The 18,924-nt window shown below is 56.3% G+C and overlaps 1 protein-coding gene across 5 annotated transcripts; it reads left to right on the plus strand.

Annotated features, from left to right (window-relative positions):
* Positions 1-311: 311 nt before the first annotated feature.
* On the plus strand, positions 312-18,713 carry INSRR (insulin receptor related receptor). 5 transcript variants are annotated; one of them, XM_037825688.1, is made up of 22 exons: positions 312-347; positions 743-902; positions 4,191-4,742; positions 6,208-6,511; positions 6,613-6,755; positions 6,953-7,097; positions 8,002-8,216; positions 8,515-8,641; positions 10,703-10,941; positions 11,338-11,794; positions 11,991-12,032; positions 12,111-12,331; positions 12,562-12,698; positions 12,784-12,946; positions 13,134-13,239; positions 13,867-13,919; positions 14,115-14,344; positions 14,838-14,948; positions 15,106-15,265; positions 15,577-15,706; positions 15,810-15,944; positions 16,206-18,713. In XM_037825688.1, exons 2-22 carry the CDS (start codon positions 818-820, stop codon positions 16,447-16,449), a joined length of 3,999 nt encoding a protein of 1,332 aa, XP_037681616.1. In that variant the 5' UTR covers positions 312-347; positions 743-817; the 3' UTR covers positions 16,450-18,713. The 5 variants fall into 5 exon arrangements, with proteins under 5 accessions (XP_037681616.1, XP_037681620.1, XP_037681617.1 ...); XM_037825690.1 differs by lacking the exon at positions 312-347 and having other exon boundaries at positions 426-902; positions 11,338-11,505; positions 11,599-11,794; XM_037825692.1 differs by lacking the exon at positions 312-347 and having other exon boundaries at positions 423-902; positions 16,210-16,320.
* Positions 18,714-18,924: the final 211 nt, after the last annotated feature.

Below are 18,924 nucleotides of genomic sequence, written 5' to 3' on the forward strand. Positions count from 1 at the left end.
GGGTGGCAGAACCCAGAGCCACTCCTCCTCGGGGTACCCGCCCGCTCGCCGCCGCTCCGCCCGCGAAGCCTGGGGCAAGGGGGTGGGGGGAGGAGTTGGGAGCTCAGTTCTAGCCTAACCACCCCCACCCCCCATTTTGGCCTTATTTCCCCAACAGACCTGTCCGCCCTCATCCCCCCAGTTGTCAGGCTAAATATTTTGGCTTGGTCGTGTATGGAGCGGCAGAAAGAGCCGAGAGGTCCGGGTAAACCAATCCGGTTTCGGCCCGGGGCTGGGGCAGGGAGGGCGGGACTTGGGCGCGGCCCCGGCTTCCCAGCCCGCGGAGAGGACGCAGCCTGTGCGGCCAGGTGCCGCTCGGTAGCCAAGTGCGCCGGGAGGGATCCGGGGAGGCCCCCTCTTGCCGCGCTCTAAGAGCCGCGGGACCGCCCCGCCCCCCCCCCGCCCCCGCACCCTGGCTTCTGCTCGGCCCTCGGGGTTGGCCAGCCTCTAGGCCTGTCTTTTGCTCTGAATCCTATGTCATTCTCTCCCTCTGGAGGTCTCTGGAGTCTCTCCCTATCGCTGTTGCATCTCCGTCCTATCTCTGGGTTCTCGCTGAACCTGTCTCCTGCCGCCTGTCACCGTCTTTGTGTCTCTGTGACTCTCATTTCCTTTTTCTGTCTCCTGCCCTCTCTTGTGGGATTCCTTGTCTCTCTGCCCCTGCCCGCCCCCTCCTCGCTGAAGCCTGGGTCTCTGTGTCCCTTAGGGCCTGTCAGACCCTTCTCCTCTCCGGAGCCATCAGGAGGAGAGCCAGGACTGGGCACAAGCCAGGGTCGAGACGATGGCAGTGCCCAGCCTGTGGCCCTGGGTAGCAGGCCTGCTTGTCAACCTCCTCTCCTTGGGATTTGGCCTGGACACACTAGAGGGTGAGTCCCCAGCACTGTCTCCTTGACCCCCATCTCCCTCCCTGCCAGCTGGGAGCCAAACATCTGAGCTTCCAGCCAGAACCCATCTACTTACTCTACACTACAACACACAGACTGGGGCTAGCTCTCAGAAGGACTTCCCATCAGGAAGAGCAGTTTCCCACAAAAAGGAAGTGTTTTTCTCTTGGCTCCCTGGGAGGTGAGAAGGACCTTGAAAACAAGACGAATAATTGTCCTCCATTCTGGCTTGGGATACAGTGATCATAGTAAAGTCTGAATAAGAATTGAAATGAGGTTGGGAGATTGTTAGAGCTCATCTCTGGGGCCGCTGAATGGGAAGGGGTCAAGGATGAAGTGGGTAGCTGAAAACCAGGCACCATTAAGTAACTGAAACCCATTGTGTAGATGAGGACACCGAGGCCCAGAGAACTGAGGGGTAAAACTAGACTTGGTTCTGAGCTACTGCCTCTGGAGCCTGTCCCATGTCCCTTACAGGTCCTGAGCCCCTAGTGGGAAGTGGGAGCTTGGGCAGGAGGACTGCTTTGTGCTAGGGCCCCTGGGCTTACCTCAGCCTAGACACTGCTGGAGAGGGGGTGGCAGACAGTGTTGACTAAATGGTTCTCATGGGGGTGCTGGGGGACTCGGTGGGGAGTGAGGAAAAATAGCACAAGATGGAAGATTCAAAGGGTTAAGGATTAAAAGGTGTCCCCTTCCCCAACCCCACCACTCCCCTCCATAGTGAGAGAACTCAGGAAGACAGTGCTCTGTGCCTGTTTTTGTAATGGGCTCAGTCCTTGCCTGCGGGGTCCCATGACCCCCCTCAGACTGGGGGCTTCCAGGGGCCAGAGTAGTGTCTCTCCTTCCTACAAAGACAGAAGAGTGATGCAAATGGGGTGTGGTGGGGGTCCCCTGAAGGGCGCTAAGTCACAGAGGTTCTGCTTTCAAGGCACAGCCCCCACACACACACCCCCTCCTCTCTCCACTGCTGTGCCAGGACAAGACATGGCAGATACCAGCTGGGTGCATGGTTGTCAGGACAGGAGCATGTCCCTAGGGGGGGTGGGTATTTGGTCAGTGGACCCAGATGTCCCATTCCCAGTGCAGCTCTGTGCAGAGCCATGTCCTGAGGGAAGGCAGGGGTTAATCTGGAAAGGTCGTGGATTTGTTTTTCCAAATGACTCTCATCAGGGGAGCCCTGGAGAGGCAGGGGCATGATGGGAAGTAGCATGTGGGCGCCTGAGAGAACCCCCATCTGCCTCGCAGAGCTTGATTGGCCTTCACAGGGAAGGAAGAGAAGTGTTTTCTCATTGTCTCTCCCTCTTCTGTGTGTACCTGTACTTGCACGCACACAGATATGCATGAGCACACACATGCAGGAGCTGAGCACAGCCAAGCTCAGGCCCATTACTGACAAGAGGGAGAAGGTGTGAAGTAAGCTCCAAGGAACCAGACTTGCCACCCCTCCTCCCCCCACATATGGTGTGTGTGATGTTGCTAGTGGGCTAGGTGGGGAGGGAGGGAGTAGAGGCTGGGAAGGTTAGCAGGACCCGAGTGTCAGGCTAAAAGATTCAGACTTGAATCCTGAGCAATGGGGAGCCATGAAAAGATCCCCTTGGGAGCAAGGATACACAGGGACCAGGTATCCAGTCCCCTTAAGGGAACAATACTGGGCACCTGGGGGAGACAGTGGGAAATGGAGCTGGGGCCCTGGGTCTGAAGAAGCCAAACACCTCCAGGTCCCCAAGGGGGGCTGGGCTTGGGACCCAGATGTTCACAGATACAAACCACTGGCACATGAGGGGATGCAGAGCTGACTAACAAGGTCCCCTCCTTCCAGAGGCTCCTTCCTCAGAGCGGGTGACAGAGATGCAGATGACAATGTCAGGGACTACCCTGGGTACTCAGATGTGGGTGCTGGACTAGGTGCTTCCAAGCCTGAGGGGGGAAGTGTTTAACTTGGGGCCAGAGTGTCAGGAAGGGGAGCCTGATGTGAGGCTGAGAGTGTTATAGACCAAGGAACCAGCCCTTCTAGGCTGCAGAGATCAGTGGGGACCAGTTTATCAACACCCCAGAATGTCAGGCTGAGGAATTTAAGCTTGAAATGTTGACAAATGAAGCCATAGAATGTCCCTTCGAGAGTGACCAACTGCAGGGACTGGGCATGTAGCCCCCTCAGGACAGAAGGAGAGGGTGTGAAGCTCAGACCTGCTTCCCAGACACAGTATTCATTCATTCTTTTGTTCATCAATTCACTGGTGTTTATTGAACACCAATTTTATGCTAGGTACTACACCAAGCATTCAGGACCAGCAGTGAATTATACAAGGATCCCTGCCCTTATGGATTTTACAGTTAACAAAATAAATAAGTAAATTATATATTTAAAGTGTTAAAAGTTATGGAGAAAAATGAAGTAGGAAAGAGAGTAGGGAGTATCCCAATTTTAAATAGAATGATCAGAGAAGACTTCATTGAAAAGGACATTTGAGCAATGACTTGAAGGAGGTGAGAGAGGGTACCAAGTAGAGAGAATAGTGTTCTAGGTAAAGGGAACAGAAGGTGCAAAGATCCAGAGACAGGAACTTGGCTGGCTTGTTTCAGGAAAAACAAAGAGGTCAGGGTGGCTGAAAAAGAGAAAGAAAGGAGATGAACTCACAGAGGTTTCAGGGGCCTAAATCATGCAGGGTCTCAAAGACCATGGTAAGACTTTGGCTTTTGCAAAGAGTGAGATGGGAGCCAATGGGGTTTTTGAGCAGAGGAGGGGCATGATCTGACTTGTTTTGAGAAGATCAGTCTGGCTACAGAATGGAGAATAGATTAGACCACAGAGAGGACAAAGATGGAATTGGGGGGACCATTTGGGAGGCTGTGACTGTGAATCCAGGGGAAGATGACAGTGGAAGAGGTGAAGGTAGTGACAAATGATTGGATTCTGAATATAGTTTAAAGCTAGAGCTCACAGAATGAGGAGTTAGGGAAAGAAAGGAGTCAAGAGTAATTTTAAGGTTTGGAGCCTGAGTATCTGCAAGATTGAAGTTGCTGTCAACTGAGAAAGGAAAGTGGGTTCAGGAGGGAGGATCAGGGGCTCACATTTGCCCATGTTGGCTCATCTGGTTGAGCTCCTTCAGGCTGCAGGTGAGGCCACTGAGGCCCAGAGAGGAAGTCACCCCACACCTACAGCAGGGTGTCACACTGGGGGTGTGGTTCCCATCCTCCAAGCTGCCAGGGTGGGATGGGAAGCTCTTGGTCCGGGCTGTACTGATGGCTCCTGGCCATGGGTGCCCACAGTGTGCCCCAGCCTGGACATCCGCTCGGAGGTGGCAGAGCTGCGGCGGCTGGAGAACTGCAGTGTGGTGGAGGGTCACCTGCAGATCCTGCTCATGTTCACGGCCACGGGCGAGGACTTCCACGGCCTCAGCTTCCCGCGCCTCACCCAGGTCACCGACTACCTGCTGCTCTTCCGTGTCTATGGGCTGGAGACCCTGCGCGACCTCTTCCCCAACCTAGCAGTCATCCGTGGCGCCCACCTCTTCCTGGGCTATGCGCTGGTCATCTACGAGATGCCACACCTGCGAGACGTGGGGCTGCCAGCGCTGGGGGCCGTGCTGCGGGGGGCCGTACGTGTGGAGAAGAACCAGGAGCTCTGCCACCTCTCCACCATTGACTGGGGCCTGCTGCAGCCTGCACCTGGCGCCAACCACATCGTGGGCAATAAGCTGGGTGAGGAGTGTGCCGACATGTGCCCTGGGGTGCTGGGTGCTGCTGGTGAGCCCTGTGCCAGGACCACCTTCAGCGGGCACACCGACTACAGGTGCTGGACCTCCAGTCACTGCCAGACAGGTGGGCGCTGGCACAGAGCGTGGACAGGGGGCACGGGGATGGTGTAGGCCAGTACTTCTCTGCCACCATTTATTTTAATCCTCACTCATCCTATGAGGCAGGTACTATTGTTATTCTCATTTTGCAGATGAGGAAACTAAAACTCGGAAAAGTTAAATAACAGTCAAGGTATAAGCGCAAGATAGCATCAGGTAGTAATGGAGTAGGTAAAGGACAGGTACCAGATGGGCACCAGGGAAGACGGTTAGTCATGAATGGATACAAGGCAGTAACAAGAGGCAGTATGGGGCAGTGGTTAAGTACAAAGCCAGAGGGCCTGGGTTCAAATCCCAGCTCTACCACTTACTGGCAGTGTGATCTTGGCCATTCATTTAGCCTACCTGTGCCTCAGTTTCCTCTTCTGTAAAATGATCATAGGGTTGATATGAGGAATGAGCTAATCTATAAAGCATTAGAGCAATGCCAAGGCCATAGTAACAGGCCTATGTATGTTCATATTAAAAGCGGCCACGGCACAGGTAACATGGTTTAGGGCTGGCAGTATTGTAATGGGATGTTTGGAGCGAGTTGGGGGAAGAAAGGAGGAGATGAGAGATGATGGACAGAACAGGTGAGGGCAAGTAGGGGAAGTGGGATCTTCTTTAAGTAAGATGCACAAAGAGGAACAAGAAGGGAGGAGGTGGAGAAAGGGGGAAGTGGAATAAGTGGGGATGGCAGGAAGAGGAGAAAGTGAAAGTTACAGGGAAGGGAAGGAAGCCTTTTCAGAGGTTTGAGGCAGATCTGGAGTTCCCCAGCCTGAGAATCTTTCCAGTTAGTTCCTGGAAGTCAGCTCTCCCCACCCCCAATGCCTCAGCATCAGGGCGCCAGTGTAACCAGATCCCTGCTGTATCTGCTGGGCCCCACTCCCTGGTGCCTCCTGTTGGCTGTAAACACGCTGCTGCATGTCCTTGTGTGTATAGTGTCAACACGCCCTGGTTGACCCCCAACCCACACATCGCTCCCACAGACGTTCAGCTGCCACCATGCAGAGTTCCCAGGCTACTGACTCTGCAGCCTCCAACCCACCCACTGCTGCTTGCAGTTGTCTCCTGCCCAGGGAGACCTTGCCCTGGGTGTAAGTGTTCAGGAGAGGCTGGCTGGTTCACCCTGGCACTGTGCCCAGTGATGGTCTGGGCACTAGGCCTCGGCAGGACAGCAGGCTGGAGAGCAGCAGCCCTGACAGATTAGGTCACTACTGTGTCCTGAGTTCTGACAGTCCTGACTAGGCACGGTGAGAGGTGGAGAGCCATAGAAAGGGGGTCCAGTCCTTGTCCTCAAGAGCCCCTGACTGAGGGGCACAGAGTCAGCAATCAGCATCATCTGAGTTGGAGGGATTTGGGTGCAGATAGGGAATGTCATCTCAAGAGGGAGGTGGGGCTGGGATTGGAAAAGGGGTGCCAGGTTTGACATGGCACTCTGCCCACAGTGTGCCCCTGTCCCCCGGGGCTGGCCTGCACAGCAGGGGGCGAGTGCTGCCACACTGAATGCCTGGGGGGCTGCAGCCGGCCGGAAGACCCCCGTGCCTGTGTGGCCTGCCGCCACCTCTACTTCCAGGGCGCCTGCCACCGGGCCTGCCCTCCAGGCACCTACCAGCATGAGTCCTGGCGCTGCGTCACAGCCGAGCACTGTGCCAGCCTTCGCTCTGTGCCCAGCCGTGCCTCCACCTTCAGCATCCACCAGGGCAGCTGCCTGGCCCAGTGCCCTCCGGGCTTCACCCGCAATGGTAGCAGGTGAGCACAGGGCAGGTGGGGGGCACCCTCGGAGGGAGGAGGCCTGAAGAGGCCCATGCTGGTCTGGGGCTCACGCCACTTCCTTTGCTTGCCTTTGCTAGCATATTCTGCCACAAGTGCGAGGGGCTGTGCCCCAAAGAATGCAAGGTGGGCACCAAGACAATAGACTCTGTCCAGGCGGCAAAGGAGCTGGTGGGCTGCACCCACGTGGAGGGGAGCCTCATCCTCAACCTTCGCCAGGGCTGTCAGTACCTTTCTCAGGGCCACACCCCTCCTCTAGGCCACATCCCTTACAATGACCCAGCTAAAGCACCACTTCCCCTAGTCATCCTGGGTCCCATCCCTGAGGATCCACCTTCCCTGGTGTCCCATTTGACCCCCCACCCTGTGGACCCATCCCTTTCCCTGCCCCTGCTCCAGCCCTGCCTTCCCTATCCGCAGACAACCTGGAGCCAGAGCTGCAGAGCAGTCTGGGACTGGTAGAGACCATCACCGGCTTCCTCAAAATCAAGCACTCCTTTGCCCTTGTGTCCCTGGGCTTTTTCAAGAACCTGAAACTCATCAGGGGGGATGCCATGGTAGATGGGTAAGGGGTCAGAATCAGGCTTCTGACCAGCCTCTCTTCTGCCCCTCCCCCAACAACACTCCCAGAGCAGTGGTGAGGAGCAGGGGCTCTGGACCCAGCTCTGCTACTTATCAAGTGTGTGACTCTGAACAGGTTCCTTAACTTCTCTGGTCCTCATTTTCCTTGTCTATAAAATGGGGTTAATATAACACTACTTACCTCTTAGGGATTGTTGTTAATATTACTTACAATGTTATGTGTAAAGCATTTAAAACAGAATCTAGAACACAGTATCTACTATATAAATTATACTTATTTTGTCATCTGATCCTCTCAGCTGCAGAGTAAGTCTGCCTGGGTTTGAAACCCAGTCCTACTACTTATCTGTTGAGGTCTATTCCATAACATAGCAAGATTTTTCTAAAATAAAAAGATTGTTTTAAATTACCATCCAGTCAAGTGGACACTTGGAAAAGATGTTTTTCCCGTGGCTTCTCATGCCCCTTGGAGCACTGCCATGTACCCCCAGGGGCACCTACAGCCCAGCTGGAGAGGCATAGCCTCAGGCTGGGTACCAGTTCTCCCTGTGTCCCCAGGGCTAGCAGAGCCTGGCACATAGCATGTGCTCAGTTAATGTGAGATGAAGGAGGGAAGGAGGCAGGGAAAAGCTGCTGACCGCATTTCACTGATGAGGAAAATGAACTCAGAGAGGGTCAGTGACTTGCCAGAGATCACTGGCCTGGTCAGTGGCACAGAATGGATGTGTAAATGAGTGTCCCACGTGTGCTGGGTGTGAGTGAACTGCAGAGTGCTCCCCTCCCCTGTGCTTCCAGCCCAGCCCCTCCAGAAGGGGCCCATCAGCCACTTCCTTCCCCACCCCTGCCTCCACCACGGAACAGAGCAGGAGTCCCCTGGCCTCCCCCAGGAACTACACTCTGTACGTGCTGGACAACCAGAACCTACAGCAGCTGGGGCCCTGGGTGGCCGCCGGGCTCACCATTCCCGTGGGCAAGATCTACTTCGCCTTCAACCCGCGCCTCTGCCTGGAGCACATCTACCGGTTGGAGGAGGTGACCGGCACGCGGGGGCGGCAAAACAAGGCGGAGATCAACCCCCGCACCAACGGAGACCGAGCCGCCTGTGAGGCCCGAGACCCCCCACCCCCGAGCTAGCGAGCTCAAGTGCCCCGAGACACACCTAGAGATATGCATACGAATGCTCAGACGTGCACACACACTCAATCATTCACACACGCTGAAACACGCTAGGCACATGTGCCCGGGTGGAAGAGGGAGCTGGAAGGGCTTGAGATGTTCTCTTCGGAGACCGCGGCGTTGAGGGTGGGATACCGCGAGATGGCCGTGGGTTTGGGGGGTAGGCGACCCCTGCGGGTGACTAGAGCGGTTGGGAGCAGGTGTTCACCCTTCGGTCCGCTCAGGCCAGACTCGCACCCTGCGCTTCGTGTCCAGCGTAACCGAGGCCCACCGCATCCTGCTGCGCTGGGAGCGCTACGAGCCGCTGGAGGCCCGCGACCTGCTCAGCTTCATCGTGTACTACAAAGAGTCGTGAGTAGCGGGGGCGGGGCCAGAACCACCGTGAGGCCAGTGTCCTGGGGGGCTGTGGAGAACTAGAAAGCCAGGATCCCCCAAGTCTCACTCTGTCGTAAGGGCTCACGTCTGGCTCTCTCCCCGCACCTTCTACATCTCTTTGTGCCTTGGTCTCCCCCCTCACCAAGTGAAATGGTGCTTCTGGGAGCCCAGGAGAGCCACCCAGCTGGGAAGGACTGGATAATTAAGCTTCAATTCACTATGCTAATGTTCTATAGTGACCCACATGCTCCTGCCCAAGCAGCGGTTTGGGGAGTGCCCACTGATTTGGCCAGTTTTATGAGCAACTCTGCCAGCATTTCATTAAAGCCTGAAGCAGGGGCTGCCAAGGAGCAGCTGCTCTTTTCTTTGGAGAGAGTGGACTGACCCCAGCAGGAGAGATAGAGGTTAGACCACAGGAAGGACTTCTCCAAATGCCAGGCTAGAATCAAAAATAGAAACCCTGAGGGGAGAGAGATGGATTTTGGATGGCCAGCTGGGAGGACAGGAGTGGGGAATCCTCTCCCTCTATGATAGAGAGAATATGGGAACCACCTGGTTTGGAATCGTTTCCTGTGGATTCAAATTGAGAGGTCTTAGTTGATCACTAGCACAGGACCTGGCCCAGAAGGGAGGAAGGAAGGAAGGAAAGAAAGAAGGAAGGGATGGGAGATCTGCTCAAATGGCCAAGACTCTCCTAGGCCTCATGGTAGGTGAAGGTCTCTAGCATGGGGAGCTGAAGAGTTTGTTAAATATAGATTATTGGGCCCCATCCCCAGAGAATCTAATAGTTAGAACCTGGGTGGGACCCATGAATCTGCATTTCTAACAAGCTCCCAGGTGATCCATGGACCACACTTCAAGGAGGAGCACTGCCATGGACTACAATATGAATAGCAACCCATGGGTTGTGCAGTTCACACTTTGCACAACCATACACAGCTGCCTGTGAGCTCAAAGGGCAGAGAGCCCCCGGGGTCCTTCAGGAAATTCCTCTAACATCACTGCCTTGCTATGTGACTGTGGCTGCACTCCTTCAGAGATCCTGGCTCAATTCCGGCTCTGAGTAGATCCAGACCAGTGTATCACCCCCACAGAGCACCTGCCCCCATGATGCCCACTCTGCATGCCCCCACCCCTCCAAACTGCTCCTAGACTTTCCTGCTTCTGGGTCCTAACAAGCATTGGCACTTCCAAATGGATCTCAAGTCCCCACCCACTCCATCCCCTTTGACCTCCCCTTGAGTTCTGTCCCTGGCCCAGCATGGATTCCACCCCTCTTCCCCCACCAAAGAAACAAAAAGTCCTGAATATCCACGTGATGCTCCATTGTCTCCCCACCTTCTACTTTCATATCTCCCATGTGGGTTTCACTTTCATCTCCTCCAGGGGGAAGCCCCCCTTCTAACCCTAAAGCCAGTGGTGCCTCCCCAAGCCTGCCCCTGTCCCAGCCTCCAGTCAGCCAGCGTTGATTGCCTCTGGCCCCAAATAATTCCCCTGTGGCAGGAGATCTTGGCCATTTGGGATTGTGGATATTTTTGAGAAGGTGATGAAAACCTGAAACCTCTCCCTAGAAAAATGTAGATGTACACAACTTCACCTACAGTTTGGGAGGCCCATAGACTTCCAAAGCCCATGTGTGGGCCCAGGTTAAGATGATCTGCCCTTGGGAAGAGAGTGTGGTCTCCTGATTCTGGCTCCAACAATCTCATTTGTGGGATTAGAATAACCTCATACCTTGCTGTTCCTAGGAGAAGGGACTCTATCACATCTATCTTCTAGTTTTATTTATAAAATACATTTTTGAATACACATTGAGACTGAAGCTCAATATTGCTTGCTAAAGGATAAGGAGATATTTCATCACAGAGTTGACTGGTGACACAGATATCATAGGATCCACTGGTGGGTGGAGTCATAGCGCTGCCCTCATGCCTAATGGGAGAAGAATGAGAATGACAGTGGGTAATTCAGAGGGAAGGGGTTAGGGCTGGTGGTAGAGCCGAGCAGCCCCTCAGCTCCTAGGATGGGGGTGTTCAGCCCATTCCAGAATGCCACAGAGCACGTAGGGCCAGATGCCTGTGGGACCCAGAGCTGGAACTTGCTGGATGTGGAGCTGCCCCTAAGCCGCACCCAGGAACCGGGGGTGACCCTCACCCCTCTCAAGCCCTGGACACAGTACGCAGTGTTTGTGCGGGCCATCACGCTGACCACTGCTGAGGACAGCCCCCATCAGGGAGCCCAGAGCCCCATCATCTATCTGAGAACCCTGCCTGCAGGTATGGTGCAACTTTGGAGGGAGGAAAGGCAGGGGCCAGATGTCTGGATCACAGTGAGAATGGGGGGATACAGGCACCAGAAATAGACAAGCTGGGGCACTGAACACCTGGCCCATTGAGGCTGGGAAGCCTAGGTCCTAGGGAGGCTGGGCATAGGAGAGGGCAGGGAGAATACTTGAGGGGCCTCAAGAACCTCTGGGGGAGAAGTGAAGAACAGAAAGCTGAGTTCTAGGAAACCGGGGTGGAGTGGGGGTGGGGGCGCGTGGAGTAGACAGTCACCTATTCCTTCCGAGAAGGTGAAGCGGGGAGTGGTGCTTTGACTCCAAGGAGAGGCCCATTACCAGTGTTTGGGACTGAGCCTCGCGGCCCTGAGCTGTACCCCCCTCCCACCGCCAGCACCCACAGTGCCCCAAGATGTCATCTCCACGTCCAACTCCTCCTCCCACCTGCTGGTGCGCTGGAAACCGCCCACCCAGCGCAACGGGAACAACACCTACTACCTGGTGCTGTGGCAGCGGCTAGCAGAGGACAGCGACCTCTACCTCAACGACTACTGCCACCGCGGTGTGCAGGGAGGAGGCGCGGGCCAGCGGGGTGGGGGCGTCGGGGCGCGGGCGCCGCCTGACCCTATCTCCCTCCCGCCCGCCCGCGCGCCAGGCCTGCGGCTGCCCTCCAGCAACAGCGACCCCCGCTTCGACCGCGAAGACGGGGATCCCGGGGTCGAGGTGGAGACCGGCTGCTACCCGTGCCAGCACCCACCTCCCGGGCAGGCCCTGCCCCCGCTGGAAGCGCAAGAGGCCTCGTTCCAGAAGAAGTTTGAAAACTTTCTACACAACGCCATCACCATCCCCAAGTGCGGCGCGGCCCACGCCGACGGGGCGGGTCTTGTAGGCGGGGGCGGATCGGTAGGGACAGGAATCAGGGGCGGAGCCGCCTAGGCTTGTGTGGGTGGGGCTGGGGGTTGACAGGTTTGGGGAGCCGCCCTTGGCTGCAGAGGGCACAGGGGCGTGTTCGGAGCGGGCCTGACAAGGCCCCCCTGGCCTCCCCAGATCCCCTTGGAAGGTGACATCCATCAACAAGAGCCCCCAAAGGTGAGCAGGGGCGGGGCCGGGGGCTGAGAGATGTGGCTCTCGAGGCGGGGCCGTGGCTCTGAAGCGCGTCCTCCCCAGGGACTCGAAGCGGCACCGCCGGGCCGCGGGGGCGCCCAAGCTAGCGGCGAATAGCTCGGATTTCGAGATTCAGGAGGACAAGGTGCCCCGGGAGCGAGCGGTGCTGAGCGGCCTGCGTCACTTCACGGAATATCGGATCGACATCCACGCCTGCAACCACGCCGCGCACACAGTGGGCTGCAGCGCGGCCACCTTCGTCTTTGCGCGCACTATGCCCCACAGTAGGTGGTCCGGGCCCTCGACCCTCACGACCGACCTCGAGGGCCCTATCCATCCTGAGCGCTCTGATTTGGATTGGCCTCCCCTAACCTCAGAACCTCTCTTTGCTGGCGGCTTCCAATCCCAACAATCCCAGAGCTTCCCCCAAACTCCTAGCTTCCTCCCCATGGCCTATGGACCTGAAGATGAGAGGAAATGCTTGTGGCCCAACTGCCGGTGTCCCCACCCACAGGAGAGGCTGATGTTATCCCAGGGAAGGTGGCCTGGGAGGAGGCCAGCAAGAGTAGTGTCCTCCTCCGCTGGCCTGAGCCCCCGGATCCCAATGGACTCATCCTCAAGTATGAAATCAAGTACCGCCGCTTGGGAGAGGTAGGTATCCCCAGGGGACCCCTTTATCCCAGCTGGAGTTTGCCCCTCCATCCCCTCCCAAGCCAGCTTTCTATGTTGTCCTCAGGAGGCCACAGTGCTTTGTGTGTCCCGCCTGCGATACGCCAAGTTTGGGGGGGTCCACCTGGCCCTGCTGCCCCCTGGAAACTACTCTGCCAGGGTTCGGGCAACCTCACTGGCTGGCAACGGCTCCTGGACTGACAGTGTCGCTTTCTACATCCCCAGCCCAGGTACACACAGCCTGTCCCAGACCTGGACCCCCAAACGGGCCCACATGGGCCCCCAGACCTCCTCAGGCCCCTCCAACCAATCCTTCCCCATACCCTCGTCTCCTAGTGTGGAAGGAGAGGCATCCCTTACCCTCTCAATTTTTCCCCTGCTCTCTGCTGCCCTCTGACCCTGTGCTTTGACCTCCAGAGGAGGAAGACTCTGGAGGGCTGCACATCCTCCTCACAGTCACCCCGATGGGGCTCATGCTGCTCATCATTCTTGCTGCCCTTGGTTTCTTCTACGGCAAGAAGAGGTGATAACACATCCCTCCAGTTCCCACCTGTCTTCTTTCCCTGAGCCCTCATCGTAAGGTCAGTGCAGTCGGAAGGTGGTAGATGAGAGAGCAGAAAGGACTTTCTTAGCGGCAGTAACTATTCTGCTGGGAACAACATGGAGGAGACGTACGTCTCAGCTGATGTAACCAGTTGTCCCAATTTTAGCAGTGAAAGTCCCACATCCTGGGACACCCTTCCATTTTGGGCACACCAGAACTGTTGGTCCCCGCCCCGCACTCTCAGCCCAAACCAAAAAATCATGAACGTGGTCCTGCCGCAACAGAGGGAGAGGCAGGAGACCTTGGGATGTGTCCCAGGACACCTGATGTCAAATCCCCCTGAGCTGAATGCAAGAGAGAAATGGGGACAGATCCCTGATTAGCTGGACCTTAAGGACTAGCTGAGGGGGTGGGAGCCCATGTACTCCTGCGTGTCTCCTCCTCCCAGACTGTCAGATCCCGGGACTCAGACCAGTATTTAGGGCTCCCCAAGAGGAACCTGACCAGGGCTGGGACCTCCCAATGTCCCACTTCCTTGTCCTCTGACTTGCCTCCCTCCTTCCTGAGGACGCTTCCAGCCTGACCGCCCCTCACCTCCCATTGCAGACACAGCACCTGGTATGCCTCTGTGAATCCGGAGTACTTCAGCGCCTCTGAGAGTAGGTCTGGGGTTTAGGGGGCAGGTGGTGTGGGAAAGTGTGAAGGAGAGGAGGAGAGGCAGCCTTCCACTTGACCTTCTTGGAGAAGGCAGCCTTGGGACCCAAGCCCTATCTGAAGAGGAGGAGGAGGAGATGAGTGGGTGGAGGAGTGGCCAAGAGCAGCATCCTTGCCTCGTGACCCCCACCTCCTCTCAGTGTACGTCCCTGACGAGTGGGAGGTGCCTCGGGAGCAGATCTCCATAATCCGGGAACTAGGCCAGGGCTCCTTCGGGATGGTATACGAGGGACTGGCACGAGGACTTGAGACTGGAGAGGAGTCTACTCCCGTGGCCCTGAAGACGGTGAATGAACTGGCCACCCCCCGGGAACGCGCTGAGTTCCTCAAGGAGGCCTCTGTCATGAAAGCATTCAAGTGTCACCACGTGGTAAGGGAGGGTCAGGGACACTATCAGGGTCATAATTAGGGTAAAGGTCATGTGATGAGGAAGAAAGGGTCATGGATGTGGTCAGAGTACCATGAAGGTCGGGATTGAGACTCTGGTTAGGGTGCTAACCAGCATAAAGGTCATGGTTGGGATTAGAGTCAAAACCAGGTCATGGTAGGACCATGTTAGGGCCATGGCTCTTGCTGAGATCAGTCATGGTTGGGATAAATTATTCAAGTCACAGTTAGGGTCAGGGTCAGAGTCGGGCCAAGTTCATGGTTGGGATGCTAGTCATATACACTCAAGGTCATGGGTTAAGGTTAGGGTCATTGTTAGGTCAGGATTAGGGTTAGAGTCATGGTTGGGGTTAGAGTCAGTGTTGGTGTCTGGGTCATGTCTGGGTCAGGTTGTGGTTGCAATGGATCAAGTTCTTGGCTATGTGGAGCAAGGGGAGCTAGAGTGGACCTGCAACCAGGCTCTTTGCCCATCCCAGGTACGCCTCCTGGGTGTGGTGTCCCAGGGCCAGCCAACTCTGGTCATCATGGAGTTAATGACCCATGGGGACCTCAAGAGTCACCTTCGATCTCTGCGACCCGAGGCAGAGGTGGGGACCAGGAAGACTCTGGTCCAAGAAGGACCAGCCTCTTCCAGAGCTGGGGAGTCAGAGAAGACTTGGCACAGTGGTAGGGGTGGGGAAGGGGTCCTTGAGCAGGAGTCCAGCCTCTAGGCTCCTTCTTACCAGCCCCCTCTCTTGGTGGCAGAACAACCCCGGGCTCCCACGGCCGGCACTGGGAGACATGATCCAGATGGCTGGTGAGATTGCAGATGGCATGGCCTACCTAGCTGCCAACAAATTTGTGCACCGAGACCTGGCAGCCCGCAACTGCATGGTGTCCCAGGACTTCACCGTCAAGATCGGGGGTACAGAGGGTGTCGGGCGGGTGAGAGCAGCCTGACAAGTAGAGAGATACCCCCTAAGCTAGGCATCAGGAGACCCAGGCCCTAGCCCACAGCTCTGTCCCTGATTGCTGGTAAGAACTTTAGCAAATCATCCCCAGCCCAGATCTCAGTTTCCTCATCAGAGGACAGATGGGTTTGGATGGGAGGACCTCTGAGGTCCTCTGAGCCCTCCTTGGAGCTACGGAGGTAGAGAGGGTTTGTGGGGCTGTTCCTGAGGCAGAAGCTGGTGTGTGACTCCTCTCCTCAATATCCCCTTCATCCTCACTTTCCAGACTTCGGGATGACTCGGGACGTGTATGAGACAGATTATTACCGCAAGGGTGGGAAGGGGCTATTGCCCGTGCGCTGGATGGCCCCTGAGTCCCTCAAAGACGGAATCTTCACCACCCACTCGGATGTCTGGTGGGATCTGGCTGGGACAGGGATGGGGCCTGGGGAGGGCCTGGGACACTCCCCTCCCTCAGGGTAAGAGCTGCAGGGCTCAGGCCCCCTGCCTGCCCTCTAGGTCCTTCGGCGTGGTGCTCTGGGAGATCGTGACCCTGGCTGAGCAACCCTACCAGGGCCTGTCCAACGAGCAGGTACTCAAGTTTGTCATGGATGGTGGAGTCCTGGAGGAGCTGGAGGGCTGTCCTTCTCAGCTGTGAGTCCCCCAGCCGACCCCTTCCTCATCTCTGCTTTGCATGCTCCCCACGATTCTGGCCCACCTTCTCCAATGCTTTTACTTCCACTGATCCCCAGCTCTGTGTGACCCCCCTCAATTCTAAATCCTCACTATAACCCCCATTCACTCCCCTCTGACCCTACCAGACATAATCCTTCATGATTCCCACTCACCTTGACTGACTCTTCCAGAGCAGAAGCCAGGGGAGACCCCTCTGACACTGCCCACCACCCCACCCAGGCAGGAGCTGATGTGCCGCTGCTGGCAGCAGAACCCGCGCCTGCGCCCAACCTTCACCCACATCCTGGACAGTATACAGGGGGAGATGCAGCCCTCCTTCTGCCTGCTGTCCTTCTATCACAGCCCCAAGTGCCGGGGTGGCCGCGGCTCCCTGCTGCCCACTGATGCAGAGCCTGACTCCCCTGCAGCCCCAGGAGGGGCTTCGTCAGACTGCAGCTCCCGAAACGGGGGTCCTGGGCGCTGAAAGATGCCCCATTCCCTGACTGACTGGCCTCCCATGGGCAGAGAGGAAGGGACCTGACCTTTGCAGCCCTGAGAGCTCCAGATGCTCACACCCCCACCCCACGTCCCAACAGCCCACGGAGGGGCAGGGAGCAGGAACAGGAGAGGCTGGGGATGGGGCAGTCAGAGCTACTCATCGCAGGAAAGAGCTTCTCAGGATTTGTCATCTCCATAAGAAAGCAGGATTACCGCAGGAGGAATGGAGATTAGACCATGGGCAAGACTCCCTGGTCCTCAGAGTGAGAGACCCTGCTGAGACTAGGAAGAGAGAACCTGCCCTCAGCTTTGGGTCTCCTCTGGACATCTGGGGCCATAACACGTTCTGAAACCAGATGAGCCATGGGAACCTTCCGTCCAGGTTTTGGAGGTGGGCAGTGGGGCATCCAAATGACTGCCCTTCTCACCACTCCTACCCTCCGCCCCATACACCAGCTGGTGTGGGGGGATCCCAGGGACCTGGGTGAGCAGGTTCCCAGCCTGTCCCGGGCAGGCCTGCCCTCACCTCCACTCATCAATCAGCTCTTCCCTCACCCTGCCCCACCCAGGGACCCCCAGCTTGGTGCTCTTCCTTCCTTTTCCCAGGGGCATCCCTTGGTGCAGTTCACCCCTTTTCCCAGTCTTTTCCCCACAATCTCCCTCACACCCTTGGATTATTAAGGCCTTAAGAGCCTTGTCTTCCTTCCTGCTCCCCACCCCCTGCCTCTCAGCCTCTCATGGGAAGACTGGAGAAGTCACAATAAATAGCGAGGTCTGTTTGTACCCTGGTCTCAGGCAGCCCATTATCTCTCCATCTATATGGTGTTAACACGGAATGAACTTCCTCTCTCCCTCCCTGGGGACCTGGGGTGGTGACCCTAAAGCAGTGATACAGGGTCAGTACACTGCTGTCAGACCCCACCTCCTTGAGGACCTGAGCAGCCAGGGTTGCCATGGCAGTGGAACAGGACAATCTCCAGGTGGCCAGAAGTGATTGAGCCCGGTGGGGAACCTTTGCGTCTGGCCTCCCAGCCTTACCAACAAGTCCCCCACACCTCATTTTATTTTGCTATTTCCACTGGGTAGGGCATTTTCCGGGATATCACAGGACAGACTCTAAGTGGGCAGTATATGGGGGTGTGGGAGGGGTCCCGTTGGCATCACCAATCCATGTCAGATGTCCCCCACCCATCCAAGACAGGGGACACACATCAGAGGAGAGTCCAGGTGTCCAGCTCCCTATGGTTGTTCTAGGAGGCCCACAAGCTGAGAGCCCTTGAGGCTTGGTGGAGGGGGTCCAGGGGAATCAGTTTGTGCCAGTACCATGAGGGCATTTGAAGTGGACAAGGTGCAGAATGACTTACAATCTTGGAGAAGGAGGTGGCAGCAGGAGGAGCTGATTGTGGCTCGGGTCGTTTAGCATCCTGGAGCAGCCATAGCTCCTGCGCTGCCGCACACGCACCAGGTCTAGGGAGATTTGCACCTGGGTGCTCTCAGCAGCTGTGCCACAAACTGCAGCCCCTTAAGAAGAGTGGCCTGAGCGGAGTGGACATGAATGTGGCGAGAATGTGGGCGAGGCCGTCTCAGGCAGCAGCAACTACAACTCACAGCCCCCTGCTGAGGGGCAGGGGGTGGGCAGCAAGGACCACCGGCCAGGCACCGCAGCCCTGCCCAGCCCCTGACGCACAAGTGGCTGAAGCAACAGTGACCCCTAATGGCTGCTGGATAGGGTCACAGTTTAGAGAGAAAGCTGGGGCGGTGGGTCTCTCTTCCCTTCTGCAACTTGTCTTCAAGGCCTTGGCTTAGCTCCAGGAGAGTGGAAAGCAGAAGGGACGCTGCACAGAAGCCCTGGATCTGAGGCCCGCACACTCACACAGAGCACACGGGAACACCTGAACTCACACAGGCCCTGATGAGAGCAAATGGGGTCAATCGCTCTCCTCACCACCCCTGCTCCTAACCTTCACTGTGCTGGACAGGGCATGTTCAGGAAGTGCCGGTCATCTGGACACACAAGGGCTTAATTTAAGGAAGAGATTGTGAATCAAAGGAGGGAGGGCCTTAGAGATCCACTGTCTGGCTTCATCTCTAAAGATGAGCAGGTGATCACTGGTCCAGAAGAACTTTTTGGAGAATGGTGTAGGGATGCTAGAAGACAGTTATCCATGTCCTAGAAAAGAAATAGAATTAACAAGGCAGCAAGAAATCTCCCTGGCAACATAGAATATGACTCCTGGGGAGGAATGTAGACCTGGCATCATGGGATGGAGAACATCTTCTTGACCAAAAGGGGGATGTAAAAAGAAATGAAATAAGCTTCAGTGGCAGAGAGATTCCAAAAGGAGCCGAGCGGTCACTCTAGTGGGCACTCTTACGCACAATTTAGACAACGCTTTTTAGGTTCTAAAGAATTGGGGTATCTGGTGGTGGATACCTGAAACTATCAAACTACAACCCAGAA

This window comes from Choloepus didactylus, chromosome 2 (assembly GCF_015220235.1).
Source record: "Choloepus didactylus isolate mChoDid1 chromosome 2, mChoDid1.pri, whole genome shotgun sequence".
In the NCBI taxonomy this organism is placed as follows: Eukaryota; Metazoa; Chordata; class Mammalia; order Pilosa; family Megalonychidae; genus Choloepus; species Choloepus didactylus.

Excerpts from the sequence above, each read along its gene's own strand:
- INSRR (XM_037825688.1), top strand. The coding sequence starts at position 818 with ATGGCAGTGCCCAGCCTGTGGCCCTGGGTAGCAGGCCTGCTTGTCAAC. Across the intron at positions 8,217-8,514 it reads CAACGGAGACCGAGCCGCCT|GCCAGACTCGCACCCTGCGC; the intron begins GTGAGGCCCGAG and ends CGGTCCGCTCAG. Across the intron at positions 8,642-10,702 it reads ATCGTGTACTACAAAGAGTC|CCCATTCCAGAATGCCACAG; the intron begins GTGAGTAGCGGG and ends GGGGGTGTTCAG.